We start from the raw sequence: 13,620 nt of genomic DNA, 5'->3' as shown, positions 1-13,620 counted from the left end.
ACATGAGAAAATCCAAAGGAAATACTTCTTATAAAGAAGATGAGAGTATAAATAAAAGGTCTGTGTAAGTATAAATAGGTCTGTATAAATAAAAGATGAAACAGAACAGATAAGAGAGAACCACGGACCGCTAACCCATGCTACAGAATAAAAGGAGCCTTCGAAATGAAAACAAAAAGCAAGCTGTTTGAAAAAAAATTGCTTTGTTCTAAGGATATTGCATGATTTAAGTGAAAAAGTTACTGCTCCAGAATTATATTAAAAATATGATTTTCTAGTTCCCACTTTTCAGTATATCCATAGTTTATAATAATAGTCTTAATCAAAGTATCCGTTATATCCAGGTACTTCTCTAAATATTTTATAGGTAGTAGCTAATTTAGTTCTTTCTTGAGAAAATTCTTTTAATGACCCCATATTTAGGAAACTGGCGCTCTAAGAAGCATCCTGCTCAAGTTTACATTGCTACCATAAAGCACTTGAATCTAGAACACCTGACCCTGTGAGTACGTACATGTGTTTACTCTAGACACCTTACTGTGCCTTGTGCTTCCAAAGATGTCCTATATAAATATATATGGAAGTGCATATATACAAACTTGCAACACAATTGAAATCAAGCTCATATATTATAGTTTAAAGTTATATAATAGCATTTTGAAATGAGTATTTTTCTAATTCATTACATAAAAATATATCATTTATTTTAATTATTCTGGATACTGCCCTAGGGATAACCACTGCCCTATTACTAACATTTATGTTCATTTTGAATTTTTGCTGTTGTAAGCAATGAAGCAGAGAATTTCAAAGACATACATTTGTGCTCTTATGTATATATATTTCCAGAAATAAAATAAAAGCATTTGGCACTCACTCATGGTGAATACATTACAGGCTTAATTCCCCAGAACTCAAACTCTGACATGAAAATTGGCATGCTGGAAGTTTACTGTGGAGTGCTTTTGAATTGTGTGCAGTGTTTTTTATATCATTTATGTCACAATAAAGCTTTTGAAAAAGAAAAGAAAACATCTGTGGGAGAATTAAAGATGCTGAATGAGGCAGAAGGAGAAGATGGGTTACAGTGGAGACACAGTGGAAACTCCCCACTCCCACTGGGAGCTCTGGAGCAGGGATGACCAGTCCAGGGGTCTCACTCTGAGGAGCAGGACTTATTCTCTCTGTCCCTGCATCAACCAAGCATTGGGTGTGAGCTGTCACAAGAAAAAGGAAGTGACTTTGAGTGAAGTGACTCTTTTCAGCTGAGGTCAATTTTCACAGCTATCAGCCACCAGCATTCCCAGGAGTTGGGGCAATGAGGATTTCAGTCCTAAGTTGAATGTAGCCACTAGCACCTATAGCTAATAATACAGTATTGTGCACTTAATTTATTGAAATAAATTAAGAGATATCTCATGTTAGTGTTTAACCACAACACATACACATATACTCACACATGTATATGCACATATACACAAGAACACAAGGACATTTTTGAAGGACATAAATATGTTTACCCACAGTAAGCATATTAATATGTTAACATCAATATGTTACTGACAGTGATGACATTACAGGTGTATTCATATGTCCAACATCATCAATATGTACTCATTAAAATTGTGTAATTTTTTATATAAAGCACTTATATCTCAATATAATACTCCTCTATAAAGGTAAACAAATAAATAAATGAAACTATACCTTGTCCCCTCAGATTTATTTGCTTCTTATAAGTTCTGTAAGATGATACTTTAGAATTCTAGTTAGCCTCTTTTCTACCAGTAAATTATAAGAAAATGATTAATACAATGAATTATAACACCTACCCCTTCAGCTGGTCCACAGGCTATAACTAATAAACTTCATCTTCCTCCTCCACTACCCACTTTACATTCCCTTTACCATCAACTAGAATCTTTCTGGTTCTGCTCTTACCTTAGCAGTCTATGTTATGATTTATCAGCTGGGACTTGCCATTAAATTATAGCAGGTCCTCTCATTGTCCTTAAAGGTGCAACAAATTTCTGTTTTTTCCCTAGGGTACTCTGTTATTTTTAATTTATACTACTGACTGGAGGGTTGGGATTTAGTGGGAAGACAGACCATGTCTTCTAAATTGCATTCTAATTCCCATACCAAAGGAGGAAAATGATGTGAGCATTCTACCAACTAAAGGGTTGAAAATCTGTGTATAATTTTTGAGTCCCCCAAAACTTAACTTCAGTTGGCCTTTTGCATCCATGGTTTCAACCAAATCCATGGTATTGAAACTTCATTTTCCATCTTCCATGGTGTTGGGAATCTGTGGTAACAAAACTATAGTTGGGAGTCTGAAAATATTTTTCCCCGCAGTTGGTTGAATCTGCAGATGCATAACAACTGATAAGAAGGACTGGCTATATTTACTGAACATACTACAAGTATAAGTGGACCAGCTTAGTTCAAACCCATATTGTTTAAGAATGGACTATATTTATTTTGAGACTGAGGAAATGAGATGAGAACCAGTAGAACCACTGTGAGCTACACTTGGGTCAGCTACATTTATTACCTTGTTTCTGGGAAGACTGCATTTATGGATAAAAATCTGAGTATAAGTGGACTGGTGCAGTTTAAACTCTTGCTGTTCAAGTGTGGATTGTTTATATACAGGAACTGGGGAAATGATGACTGGAGCCAATTGACCACTATAGCTACACCTGAGTCAAGTACATTTATTGTCTTGCCTTTATATGCACCATTCTAAAATCAGGGAAATGAAGCTTCAGAAACCTAGATGTCAATGTCAAATTGAGTTCATGTCCAACCACCTCAAAATGTTTGGCAACCTTTCTCATACATGAAGTAAATGGTCATAGGTCATATTGGTGGAATAATTACTATAGATTGCCATGGTGTCATAATGTTTTCTCTTGGGTCCTTGGCCTCTCCTTCCACCAGTGAGTTTGAGGTCTAAACAATGGGCAAAGGCTCATTAATTTTAGTTGTGCTTCCCTCAGTCTTCTAAACATAAAACAGTTTATAGATTCAATGCAATTCTTATAAAATATTATAGACATATTTCACAGATATAGAACAAATATTTCAAAATTTGTATGCAACCATAAACAACCCCAAATAGCACAGCAATTTTGAGAAAAAAGAACAAAGTACGAAAGATTACAATACCTGATATCAAATTATATTACAAGGCCATTGTAATCAAAACAGTCTGGTACTGGCATAAGAAAAGACACATAGATCAATGAAACAGAATAGAGAGCCCAGGAATGTATCCAAGTCTATATGGTCAATTTATATTCAACAAATGGGGCAGAAACACAAAATGGAGTAAAAGTAAACACTTCAACAACTGGTGTTGGGAGATTTAGACAGCTACATGCAAATAAATGAAATGACCATCAACTTACACCATATACAAAAATACACTCAAGGTGGATAAAAGACTTAAATATAAGCCATGACACCATGGCTTATAAGCCATGGAGAAGAACATAGGGAGGAAAATCTCAGATATTCCACATTGCAACATGTTCACTGATATGTCCCCTAGAGCAAGGGACATAAAAGAAAGAATAAACAATTGAGGCTTCATCAAAATAAAAAGCTTCTGAACAGCTAAAGAAAACATCAGGAAAATGAAATGGGAACCAACCATACATGAACATATATTTGCAAATGAAACCTCAGACAAACGTTTGATTTCCAAAATATATAAAGAACTCACATGGCTCCACTCCAGGAAGACAAATAACCCAATTAAAAAATGAACAAAGGACCCAAACAGACACTTCTCCATGAAAGACATACAAAGAGCCCAGAGACTTATGAAAGGATGCTTAACATCACTAGCCAACAGACAGATGAAAATTAAAGCCACAATAAAATATCACTTCACATTGGTCAGAATGACCATCATAAACAAATCAACAAACAACAAATGCTGGCAAGGTTGTGAAGAAAACGGAACCCTAGTACACTGTTGGTGGGATTGTAGACTGGTGCAGCCACTGTGGAAAACACTATGGAATTTCCTCAGAAAACTAAAAATGGAACTGCCTTTTGACCTGCTATTCCTCTGCTGGTACTATAACCCAAGAGTCCTGAAACACCAATTCAGAAGAACCTATGCACCCCAATGTTCATAGCAGCACAATTTACAATAGCCAAGTGCTGGAAGCAATCTAAGTGTCCATCAGTAAGTGAATGGATCAAAAAACTATGGTACATTTACACAAGGGAATACTACACAGTAGAAAGAAAGATGGAGCTTCTTCTCTTTGTGACAGCATGGATGGATCTGGAGAGCCTTATGCTAAGTGAAATAAGCCAGGCAGTGAAAGAAAAATACCATATGATCTCACCTACAAGTGGAACCTAATCAACAAAACAAACAAACAAGCAAATATAACCAGAGATGTTGAAATAAAGAACAAACTGACAGTAACCAGAGGGGAGGTGGAAAGGGATAATGGGGGAAAAGAGGGAAGGGTCATCAAGGAACATGTATAAAGGATCCATGGACAAAGCCAAAGGTGGGTACGATCTAGGGTGGGAGGTGGTGATGTCTGGGGTTGGGGGAATGGTGGGGGAGAATGGAGACAACTGTACTTGAACAACAATAAAAAAATACTTGTTGATATATTTTGATTGTGTAGATTGAGGAATATCCTTGTTGTCTATTAATCTATTCTGCTCTAGAGACAATGTGTTCTATTATGTCTCCTTGGTTCTTGGGGGATCAGGGGCCTCCTTACTGTCTCTCTAACCTTGGTGATCATTATAATTGGCCATTCTTGCTCTAAAGGTTATTGAGAAGACCACTTGGTCTTCTTAAATTCCAAAATCCTGTCATCACTGTTACTTATGTGGAGCCAATTTTGGTAACAGAATCTCATATAATCAGTCCTGGCCTGTAGGGGATGATCAATAGTAAGTTTCTCAGTGAAGTTTGTGCCCCTCTGAAAAGCACATATCATCACTTTGATAAAAAGGGTGGTCTCCAGGCCCTCCCTCCTGCAGAATAAGGTCAGTTTTGTGGCTTTACTTGAAGCATGTACTCTAGTGTGCTCATTTCTCCAAGCTTTTGATTTTTTGCAGTGTTAATCATAATCATTCTGTTACTTACTCTGGTTCATATGGACCATCAGTTTCTCTAAGCTCCCAAGAATTGACTAACCAAGTGTAGGAAGGATCCATTCAGAAAACAGGACAATACATATATTAAGTACATTCTACCTAGGTCCTGTGAAACAGATGACCTTTGACTGATGTTTTTACGAGAGTTCTCTGCCTCACCTTCCTTCGCCCTCTTTCTCTTTTCCTCATCTGTTTCACATATTTCTTCCTATAAACCCATATCTCCTTTAACAAAACAAAAAACAGTTGTGAGTGTTATTTGGATTTTTCTGAAGGAGCTAATTTTAAATTTTAGTGAAATAATGGGCCTATAATAATTCGTGTATCTCTAAATACTTTTTAGTTTTCTTCTTAAGTAGTTTTATTTTCACATATTTTTTTATATTATGTAACAAAAATTGTGCTACAGTTTGTGGAAGCTAAGATATTAATATTTTTCCTCCCATTTTCTAAGTTCTTCAGGATGGGCTAATAACCAAATTAACAGAGAGATTAACAGGTAAAAAATCAAAGTTTAATGCATGAACATGGAGAATTCACATAGACATGATAAACTCCTGAAAATTCCCGAAGTCAGTGAGGCAACGTTGGGTATATAAGACATTTTGGATAGAAGAGAAAAGGGACAGAGGACAAGAGGCATTAGGTTTCAAAAGCGAGAATGGGTGACTTACAGGTAGTTGAGGAAGAACAGTACACAGCTGGCAGGAAAATCCTTGCTAGGCTACTCAGAAACGAGACACCGGGATATCAAGTGAACTGGCACCTGCCTGAAGCCCTCTTGTTTACCATATTTAATTCAAATTAGGCTATGGCAGCATCCTAAGATCTTCCAGAAGCAGGTTTCTTTCTGAAGCTCAGGATCAAAGGTTCTGAATCCTCCACTTCCAATGAACACCTTAAAATTGATATCCCCAAAACAGCCTCAGGTGGCAGAATTTTGGTCCCTTCAGGTTCATAATGAATTGTATGATATACATAAAGATTATAATTAGTAATGAGCATTAATTGCTGATATATATTACTACTTTTGGAGGGTAGAGAGATAGATAATTGTGTGGCTCTCTCAGTGGTGAAATGCCCCTTTCTTATGGTTTCCGTATTATGATCACAATGGTAAAAATAAGCAACTGTTTTTACTGTCCAGCATTCAGTTGGTGCTGATGTTCTAGTCCCAGATTTAAGTGTATGAATTTTGAGTTTTCTCAAAAATACAGCATGAGTTTCATCAGATTTACTTTGGGTTTTAAATGTAGTAACAGAGGGCTGACCCAGTGTATTTTCTACCTCTGCTTGCCCAGCACTTCAACTTACTACTGTGAAATGAGGAATCATCCAAGTTGTGAAAAACCTGGAATTATTTCCAGTGATGCAGACCTGTCTAGAGAGTAGCTTAAATTCAACTGCGGCGAAAAGATCTATTGATCACTTGTCTTCTCACACAGCATAGGAGATTAAATCCTGGCAAATTGTGGAGACACATAGATAATTAAAATAGAATTATACCAAGGATATATCCAAACTGCTCATTTACATCATATTGTTTAAAAATATAGGAAATAATTTTTCAGCCCTGACTGATGTGGCTTAGTGGGTCAGGCTTTGTACTGCAGACAGAAAGGTTGTAGGTTCAATTCCTAGTCAGGGCACATGCCTGGGTGGCAGGCCAGGTCACTTATTGGGGGAGTATAAGAGGCAACCGATCAATATTTCTCTCTCACATCCATGCTTCTCTTCCTTTCTCCTTCTATCCCTGCTCTCTAAAAATAAATTAATAAAATATTTTTAAAAATGAAACTATTTTTTCAGCATATATAAATGATTTGTAGATTTTACTTATAAATAGATAAAGAATAGTGTCTCCTAAATTATACAGAAAGTATATATCTTTGGAAAAATGTAAATATAATGGGGATTAATAGACTGAATAGAAAGATTCTTTTTCTATTAACATTAAAATAGAAATTCTTAAATTCATTTAGAGTATATACTCAATAATCTGCTCTTCATTCTTAAGAAACCATAAAAGGAAGATTTGTTTTCTTTCAATGAAGTGCTTGTAGACGTCACTAGCAGGATTTTCTACTTACGCTTTCCCAAAGATTATAAAATTCTGTAAATATTTAAGAATATATTACACCATGCAGTGAAATTATTCAATATTTTTAGTAAATTAATTTTACATTTGGCCCAAAAAAGGGCCAATGTTAAACTTAATTGATGCTAAATTATTCTTGGAAATGTTTGTTTAAATGGCCCTTAAATTTTTATCACAAGGTTTGATTTTTCCACAGAATTCCTTATTTGAATTTCTTACTATATATAGGACAGCACATTAAATCACACAGTTAATTTAAGCTACTTATATTAAGCATTGGTACTTTCTCTTCCTAGCCCATTCTCACCGTTGTCTTCCTTACCTTAACCTGATGGCACCACTTGCCAGTACTGAAACTAAAATCCAGAGTCTTCCTTATTACTTACTGTCTCATCAGGTTATATTCGTCATTGTTCACATTTTCTCAAGCCTTCCTCGGAAATGTACATCAAATATGGTATACCTAATTACTGCTTTTGTTTAGATCCTAATAATCTTTTATCAGCAGTAAAACAATAGCTCTTTAAATGATCTTCATGCTACCAAACTCTCCCTATTTTAACCCATCTTCTACTTTATGACAATCTGATTCTGTTACTAGCATACTTAAAAACATCAAAACAAACATTTTCAGGGGTAGAAGCAAAATAACTTAGTTTAACTGTTGTTGCTATTGTTTTTACCTCTCTTTGCTGTAATTTTTTAGGTCACCTCCATCCTTTTACTCCAATTTCAATCTTCGTATGTGTTTTTACATCTTAATATTTTTATGGTGTTCTTCAGAGTGTTTTTAATAGTCCTTTCTAGTTTTAATGTATATTAATAATATAAATTATTTATTTGAAATAAATTTTTTCAGTATAAATGAGCCAGAAGTTTTCCCACATTTTCATCCTACAAAGTTGCAGTGGTTAAAAATATAGTAGTAACTATCTTATAATGAATAAAACAATAACATAAAGAATGAATGACATAGTTGAGTGACCCATATTTTTTATTTCTTACTTTTTCTGTGCCCTTAATTTTTTCAGACATCAAATATGTAACACTACTTTGTGATTTATTGTTGTATAATGTCTTTTTCATCTACTGGCTTTGGTTGGAATTTTATTTTTCATACCAGTAATGGCTGCAACAAACAATAAACCAGCTAATTTTTATAAGAAGAGGTCTTTAAAGATATGTATACTGTTAGACTTGTATTTACAGGTTTATCGCTAACAAACCTGGCATACTTATACAAAATATAGATAATTATAAATAAGCAAGTTCTAACATAGGTAAGTATTGCTGAATAATATTTATTTATCATGTATCAATATTTATAGTAAGCATAGAGAGTGTTTATAGTTAAATTGCAATCTACTAAGTTTTTTGAAGATAATAAATTTTTATTGAATTTTCTTTTTTTCCTTATTTTATAACAATGTTGTCTATTTTTTTATTATTAGCTTTGATACTTCAAAGCAACACTTAAAAACTGAAATGCTGTTCTTACAGGGTACGCAATGTATTTTATGCCAATGACTTTTTGGTTCCCTCACTGGGGAAGACAGCAAATTAAAATATACTTTAAGCACACACTAAATTAGTTTTCAAGTGTTTACTACTGATAAACTGCACACTTGAAAAGTCATAGTCATGATTTTGTTCTTGTTGTTATTGTTTTCTTTTTAATACATAAAGATTCTGCTTGTAGCTGTGAGTTTGGAAAATCCTGCTAGATTACACTGAATTCTGAATGGTACAAACTAAAACCCAGATTGAAGCTCTCATATAAAATATGTTTTTGCATCCATCAAAGACTAGTTTCTCTGACATGTACAAAGGCACATTCAAATAAATAAATGTGTAAGTCTGATTATTAGTTACTAGCAGTGACTTTGTTCCTTAGAACTGTATTTTCTACAAAATATCCATCCATCTCCAGAGGCCTCATCTTGGCATCATTAGTCCTGTTGACATATGGCCAGATGCCTTCCTGAGGATTTGATCCTTGTAAGGAAGGGTACCGCATGAAATCTCCAGCCACCTGTTATTTGGGAAGATAAAGCAAATCTTCAGCACATATGCTAAATAGTCAAGCATTGTCAGTTATTAACAAGGAATTCTTTTGAAGTAGACTGGTTGAAATTATGTACTTATGAACAAATGTGAGAAAAAAGAAAACTATTCGTGCAACACCCATTAGAAGTAAAGTGACTGCAGATAAAATATATGCACTGAAGCTATTTTATTAGGATTTTGTTATTATTCCTAATTTTATCATTATTTCACAAAATGTTGAGTAGTTGTACAATGGATTTCTGCAAAATAGAAAAATATAAAGGAAGGGAAGAAAATGGGGAAAAGATGTGGGGTTTCATTTCTCAAGTTTGCTAACCACCTGACAACGGATATGTCACTTTTAGGCTCAGCACTTTCAGCTATCCCTTCTGTAAAGAATATGAATCTCTTTCTTTCTTCAGTGCTTTATTAGAGGAATCAAATTGGGTAACATATTTGACAGCTTAATATATGATGACTAGACAAATAAATGAAAAGTACCACTAGAAATTGAAGTAATGTCCATTCTTGAGATGTAAATTTTATTGAGGTATTAACAGGGTAACAAATGCTTTTAAAAATTCTTTGGCAGCAGGTAGTAACCACTGTAGGTGGCTAAGCATTTATGATGTCAGAAACTACATATACTTTGTATTTATTATCACATTTAATTTTTACAATTCTCTGAGATTACCAATTCTCTGAGATTACCGATTTTCCAAAAGAAAGAATTCAGGTAAGTCTATATGATTCCAACTAAAAATCACATGTTAATCAATATCTATATTTTCAGCATATGCATATTATATACATGAGAATTAAAAATAATGGAAAATTCTTATATATTGAGGAGCCAAAAGCTTCATAGTAGGGAATAAACCATGAAAATATTTACAGCACAAGATAGCATGCATGATGATTTCCTAAAGGTTGTGGCAAGCAAATTTGAGAGCAAGGTGAAGTCATGTTCAGGGTTAGTAAATACATGATAATATAATCTTTTTTGGACAATACTGAGTTTCATTTAGGAATATTGGAGATAATCAAAGATAAAGAGTTAACACCATAGAAATTTTTTTCTTCAGAAAGGTAAGCCTAAAGCAGGTCTATCTAGGCAAACCAGGGTGACTAGCCATCAAAATCAAAATAATCTCATTATATTTTAGAAAAGAAAATGAAAATATCAAGAATTTTTATTTCTTTAAATAAATAGTATATTCATAAAATGATTTCATATTTCAAAGGTATAAATTATTTCAGTTATAAAGTTTCCCTTTGGAACACATACCTTACAAAGAAATATTCAATTTGCATGGTAGCAATCATTGTGTACAAACTACCAATTTTTTTAAAAAAAGCTGTAAAATCTACCTTTTTAAAAAAATATTGGGTTTAATCTTATGGAACTACTAAATGTATCATTAGTCAGTTATGCCTAAAGCCATCATGTTCCCTATTTATTTTAGTTTTAATTTCAATGGGTGCCATATCTACTTAGAATTACAGTATAATCCAATCATTCAACTATCTCCACTCACTCTATTGGTATCCTCTATATTTATTAAAACAGAATGGGTGAGGTACTCCTGAGGCTTTGATATTGAAGACTAAATTTAGTTTCTTTTCTTTTCTCCCCATCCCTCCCCTCCCTTTCCCTCTTCCCTTCCTTTCTTCCTTCCTTCCTTCCTTGTCTCCTTCCTTCCCCCTTTCCCAGCTTTCTCCTTTTTAGTTTTTTAGCAAAATTTCACCTATCATGCATCAAGTTACATAAATGTTTCAGCAATGTAATATTTTTTCAAGTTATCTTAACTATCTAATCAATTAGTAAAATAATCATTTTCTGAAAATAATACTTCTAATGCCCTCTATGCCTTGTCTCATGATTTATTACTTGCCAAATAAATATATTTACTTGAGTTTTAGAGCTCTGCCTTGGCCACAGACTGGCAGGAGTTCTGTCTCTGAACCTGCCCTCACTTTTGGGTTGACTTCCACTCAGCCAATTGATTAATGATCCTCAAATTTAACCCATATTAGCAGGTTTCATTATTGTCCATTTCCCTTATTTGAATAATGCCTCTGTGGAAAACACCTTTTCCTGTGTTACCTGTCAGAATTCTCCTACTTTCAGTGGCAGAACTCAGTAGTAGCCTAGACTGATAGAAGATGTTTGGCTAAAATGCTATTGGAAGTCAAAAATTTCTAAGAGAATAACAGATACTAGATAGCTGAGGATTGAACTGGGCTAAAGTCTGTTATACATAGACAAGATCTTAATGCCTTCCTTTTTGTTTGCTTTCTCCTCAGTTTTTCTACATTATTCATATATTAATAGGAAAGATGTTATTAAAGCATACAAAATGGAAACAAAGATGGAAACATAAAGGAGCACCCTATTACAAATATTCTGATAATATTAAGAATCTCATGTTCCTAAAACATTAAATTAAATATCATCTAAGACTTATAAACAGCCATCTCATTGGTAAAACATGTTTTATGTAAAAGAAATAGTTGAGAAAATTTTCTCAATTGGTAATTCAGCTCAATAGTTGCTAAAGTTTAAACTGGTAGCACTGGTGTTCTCTAATATGTCTCAGAGACTTACTTATGTTAGCAATTTACCAAATGCTTCTTAAATTGTATTTCAGCCAATGTAGTCAGTTTTATAGTAATATACATTAAATTGTCTCAAGAAATTAGGCAAATAATATTTTAAAGCATGTATAATTCCTTAGTCATATCATAAATAAAAATGTCCACTTATTAATTCAAGGTAGTAATTACATGGGAAATACAAAGAATAGATTTGAAACAGCATTGTTCATATTTCCTAAAATTTTATTTCAGCTGTGAATGTACATCTGGGTGGACTGGACAAAACTGTAGTGAAGAAATAAATGAATGTGACTCTGACCCATGCATGAATGGAGCTCTTTGTCATGAATCTACCATCCCCGGGCAGTTTGTATGCCTGTGCCCACCCTTTTATACTGGAAAATTTTGCCATCAACACTATAACCCCAGTGATCCACTCACTGACCCTTACAGAAACAATGAAACATGCTTGACTTTGGTGGATGGAAATCATTATTGTATTTGTAGAGAAGGTAAGAGCTTTTACTTGTTTTAATATTGTATTTTTTGTTTTGTTTTCTCTGTAGATGACAACTTTTTAAAAATGGGTGAGAGAAAACCTATATACATTGGGGGCGGGGGTATCTGACTCAAAATCCAAGTATGTAAACATACTGGGGGAATAATTTTAAAAGTTAATTTAAATATTAATGGAGAAAAGGAAATAGGGTGAAATTTTGTAGCTTTGGGCTCTTTTTTTTCCTTCTCTCGGAAATCCTCTCTCATTCTTTGTTAACAGTCTCTCTTTATAAATAATCTTGCCAATGTCCTATTCCCGACAATAGCAGCTAGTTAGAAATGGGCATAGATTTCATCTAGAGCAGTGATTTTTCAATAGGTGTGCCACTATTAGGCACACTGGTGTGCCACAAGAGTTTTTAAAATGTGCAACACCTGACTAGTTAGTCAGGGGCACTTACCTCTTTTCCCTTAGATTGTCAAATAAAAAAAAAACTAATAATAGCCAACATGATACTAGTTGTCCTCTATAAATCAATCAAAACTATACCTATTTTTCCAGATTAGCAAAAAAAATAAAATATATTAATGATGTGCTGCAGAATTTTAGTAATTATTTTTTGTGTGTCATGAGATGGAAAAGGTTGAAAATAGTTTGTCTAGGGTAATCAAATACTTCACTGTTACTTTTCTCCTGGTCCCTATCTATAAACATTACTTCTTTCTGCTTAGATTGATGAAATAGGATCATATGACTGTAGTGGCTACTTTGTACAATGAGAGAGAACCATGGGAAGAGATAGAGAATAAACAGATCGAAGGACATTATTGGAACCCCTGAATCCATCCATACCTGAAGCCAGGCTACTTCTAGCTTTCTGGGTCACATCAACCAATAATTTTACACATAATCATTAAAGATGCTTGATTGGGATCTCTTCAGTTGTGACTAAAAGAGACCTGATTAATGCACAAGTAGTCTGGGTAAAAGGTCACTGCTCATGTACCTCTGACTACACAAAATCTATTACCATCTTCAGAGTAACACTTCTGCCATAAAACTATCACATCACAGGGTTTTCATTGTAACTGGAATATGTCATAAGGACAATATAAAAATCACATTGTGTTTAGAGTTGTACAACTACTATTTATTTCCTAATACTTATGGGTTCATGTCTCTTTCCTTCTAACTGGCTCTACTAGAATGGGAATCTTTTAAAGATAAGGATAAT

The 13,620-nt window shown here is 34.0% G+C and overlaps 1 protein-coding gene across 1 annotated transcript in view; it reads left to right on the top strand.

Moving 5' to 3' along the window:
- The window catches only part of EYS (eyes shut homolog), a 1,607,944-nt gene that overhangs the window by 598,435 nt on the left and 995,889 nt on the right, over positions 1 to 13,620 (top strand). Inside the window, 1 exon segment of the mRNA XM_045842859.1 lies at positions 12,140 to 12,399. Coding sequence (XP_045698815.1) covers positions 12,140 to 12,399 — 260 coding nt within the window.

The sequence above is a fragment of the Phyllostomus hastatus genome, unplaced genomic scaffold, assembly GCF_019186645.2.
Source record: "Phyllostomus hastatus isolate PE091 unplaced genomic scaffold, TTU_PhHast_1.1 phas_contig_40, whole genome shotgun sequence".
Taxonomy (NCBI): domain Eukaryota; kingdom Metazoa; phylum Chordata; class Mammalia; order Chiroptera; family Phyllostomidae; genus Phyllostomus; species Phyllostomus hastatus.
The sequence above is the reverse complement of the archived record's forward strand: the minus strand, read 5'-3'. Positions and strand labels throughout refer to the sequence as shown.